Here is a 1963-nt window from a genome sequence, read left to right on the forward strand (position 1 = left end):
GCGTAAACAGTTCTTAAGGCACTTGTTGCTCCACTTCTCTACTCGCCCTAGTTCCCAATTAATGTCTGGGTTGTGCGTCTTAAGCCAAGGGAAACCTAAAATAATCTGAGACACGGAGGAATCGAATACAAAGAAATCGGTCATCGCATGGTGGTTGCCTGAGATGATTACGTGAAGCTCGATGGTTTTACGTTGGATGAGTGCCAACGTTTTACCAGTAACACCGGAAACGGAAATAGGAGTGATTTCTCGAGTGGGTAAAGAATATTTGTTGACCAGGTCCGAACTGATGAGGTTCTGTTCGGCGCCTGAGTCAACCAGAGCCAATAAGGGGACACGAGAACTGTTTATTTGAATCACTGTGGGCAAGAGGGGTTTAAATGGGGAGGTAAGAGCTGAGTTACCCACCAGTATCTCCCACTTTACTGGTGGGCTTGCTCGTTTCCCCGAAATGGGCAGAGAGGTAAATAATGACCGGGGTTACCACAGCAAATGCAGAGGTTAGCGTTTCTACGGCGCTCTCGCTCTTCAAAAGTCAACCATGTTCGCCCAATCTGCATGGGTTCTGGCTCGGGGGGCACGGGAAGTCTGGTCAGAGGAGACAGAGAAGGATTAATAACAGGGGACGTTTGCATTTGACAACTTTCTTTCGCTGTCTTAAAATAACGAGGTTCACCTGAAGGGGCCGCGAACCCGGAAGTGGAAGATTTCTGGGAGTTGTAGTCCCGTTCTCGCCTCCGCTCCTGGAAGCGGTCATCAATGGAAATGACCATTTTGATGAGTTGGTCGAACCCTTCCGGTTCGTCTCGTGCAGCGATTTGGTCTTTTATCTGATCAGAGAGATAATTCAGAAACGCACCTTGGAGAGCAAGTTCGTCCCACCTCGTTTGAGTCGCCAGGATCCGGAACTCCAGGGCGTACTCAGAAACAGGACGGCGGCCTTGACGTAACCCCAGGAGACGTTTAACTGCGTTGGAAGCCTGCAGGGGGCGATCGAAGATTCGTCGAAACTCCTTCAAGAGTTGGGGGTAAGTAGCCGGGGGATTCACGTGGGACTGCATGAAAGAATTAGCCCAGCGAAGGGCGTTACCTTTGAGAAGGTTAATAAAATAAATAATCTTCGCAGAGTCTGTGTGGTAGAGAGACGGGGCTCCTTCAAAAGCGAGTCTGCACTGCAGCAGAAAACCCCCACATTGGTCGGGATCTCCCGCGAACAGTTCAGACGGTTTGACGAGCAGCTGCTGACCATGGGAGGTTGCGACAGGTGCCTCACGAGGGACGCTGGGGCCAGGTGAGTCGGTCAGATCTGGAGGAAGAGGAGGTAGAAGTTGTTGTTTGAGGGAATAAATCATACCTCCAAGTTCCTGCATGTTGGACTGGGCCGAACGTTGCTGGGTCAGAACCTGTTGCAACATTGTCTCCAGTCTGGAGATCCGTTCCACCTGCGAGATGGCGGTTGTCTGTTCGCTCCCGGTCTCACTCTGGGTCTGCTTTGGCTGGAGCATTTCTGTCATAACCGCGGGGAACCCAGATTTGTATGAGACCCGGAACGAGACAGACTCAGGTGGATACAAAAAGAACAGTGTTTATTTACAGGTGATAATAATAAACAAGGCTGGTGCAGCTTCTCTGCAGCTCCTGGAGGAGGTAGAGGAGGACAGTCAGAATGGAGGTGAAGACCTTAGGAGCTGATATTTTATGTTCTGTGAATCTCTTACAGTTTGGGCCAGAGGTGGGTTCCAATCCTCCAAGAGAGCTCCAGAGAGTCCAGGGAGAGTCCAGCAGCTGGCAGGGCAGGCACTGGCTGGATTAGAAGCACCAGGCAAAGGAAATCCAAGCACGAGGGAGGTTGAGCCAAGGAGGAACCCAAGGGGGTCTACAAACCAGGAACAGGCCACGAGGGAGTCCGAGGGACCAGGGACAGAACACGAGGAGTCCGAGGGACCAGGAACAGGACACGAGG

General features: G+C 51.7%; 1 protein-coding gene across 1 annotated transcript in view; it reads right to left on the reverse strand.

Annotated features, from left to right (window-relative positions):
* Positions 1-672: 672 nt before the first annotated feature.
* The window catches only part of LOC119430667 (attractin-like protein 1), a 201130-nt gene continuing 199839 nt past the window's right edge, over positions 673-1963 (reverse strand). Inside the window, exons 9-12 of the mRNA XM_037698128.1 lie at positions 1355-1507; positions 1193-1306; positions 860-1090; positions 673-743 (exon numbers count right to left, since the gene is read on the reverse strand). Coding sequence (XP_037554056.1) covers positions 673-743; positions 860-1090; positions 1193-1306; positions 1355-1507 — 569 coding nt within the window. The remainder of the gene's footprint in view (positions 744-859; positions 1091-1192; positions 1307-1354; positions 1508-1963) is intronic.

This window comes from Nematolebias whitei, chromosome 1 (genome assembly GCF_014905685.2).
Source record: "Nematolebias whitei isolate Nwh7 chromosome 1, NemWhi1, whole genome shotgun sequence".
Taxonomy (NCBI): Eukaryota; Metazoa; Chordata; class Actinopteri; order Cyprinodontiformes; family Rivulidae; genus Nematolebias; species Nematolebias whitei.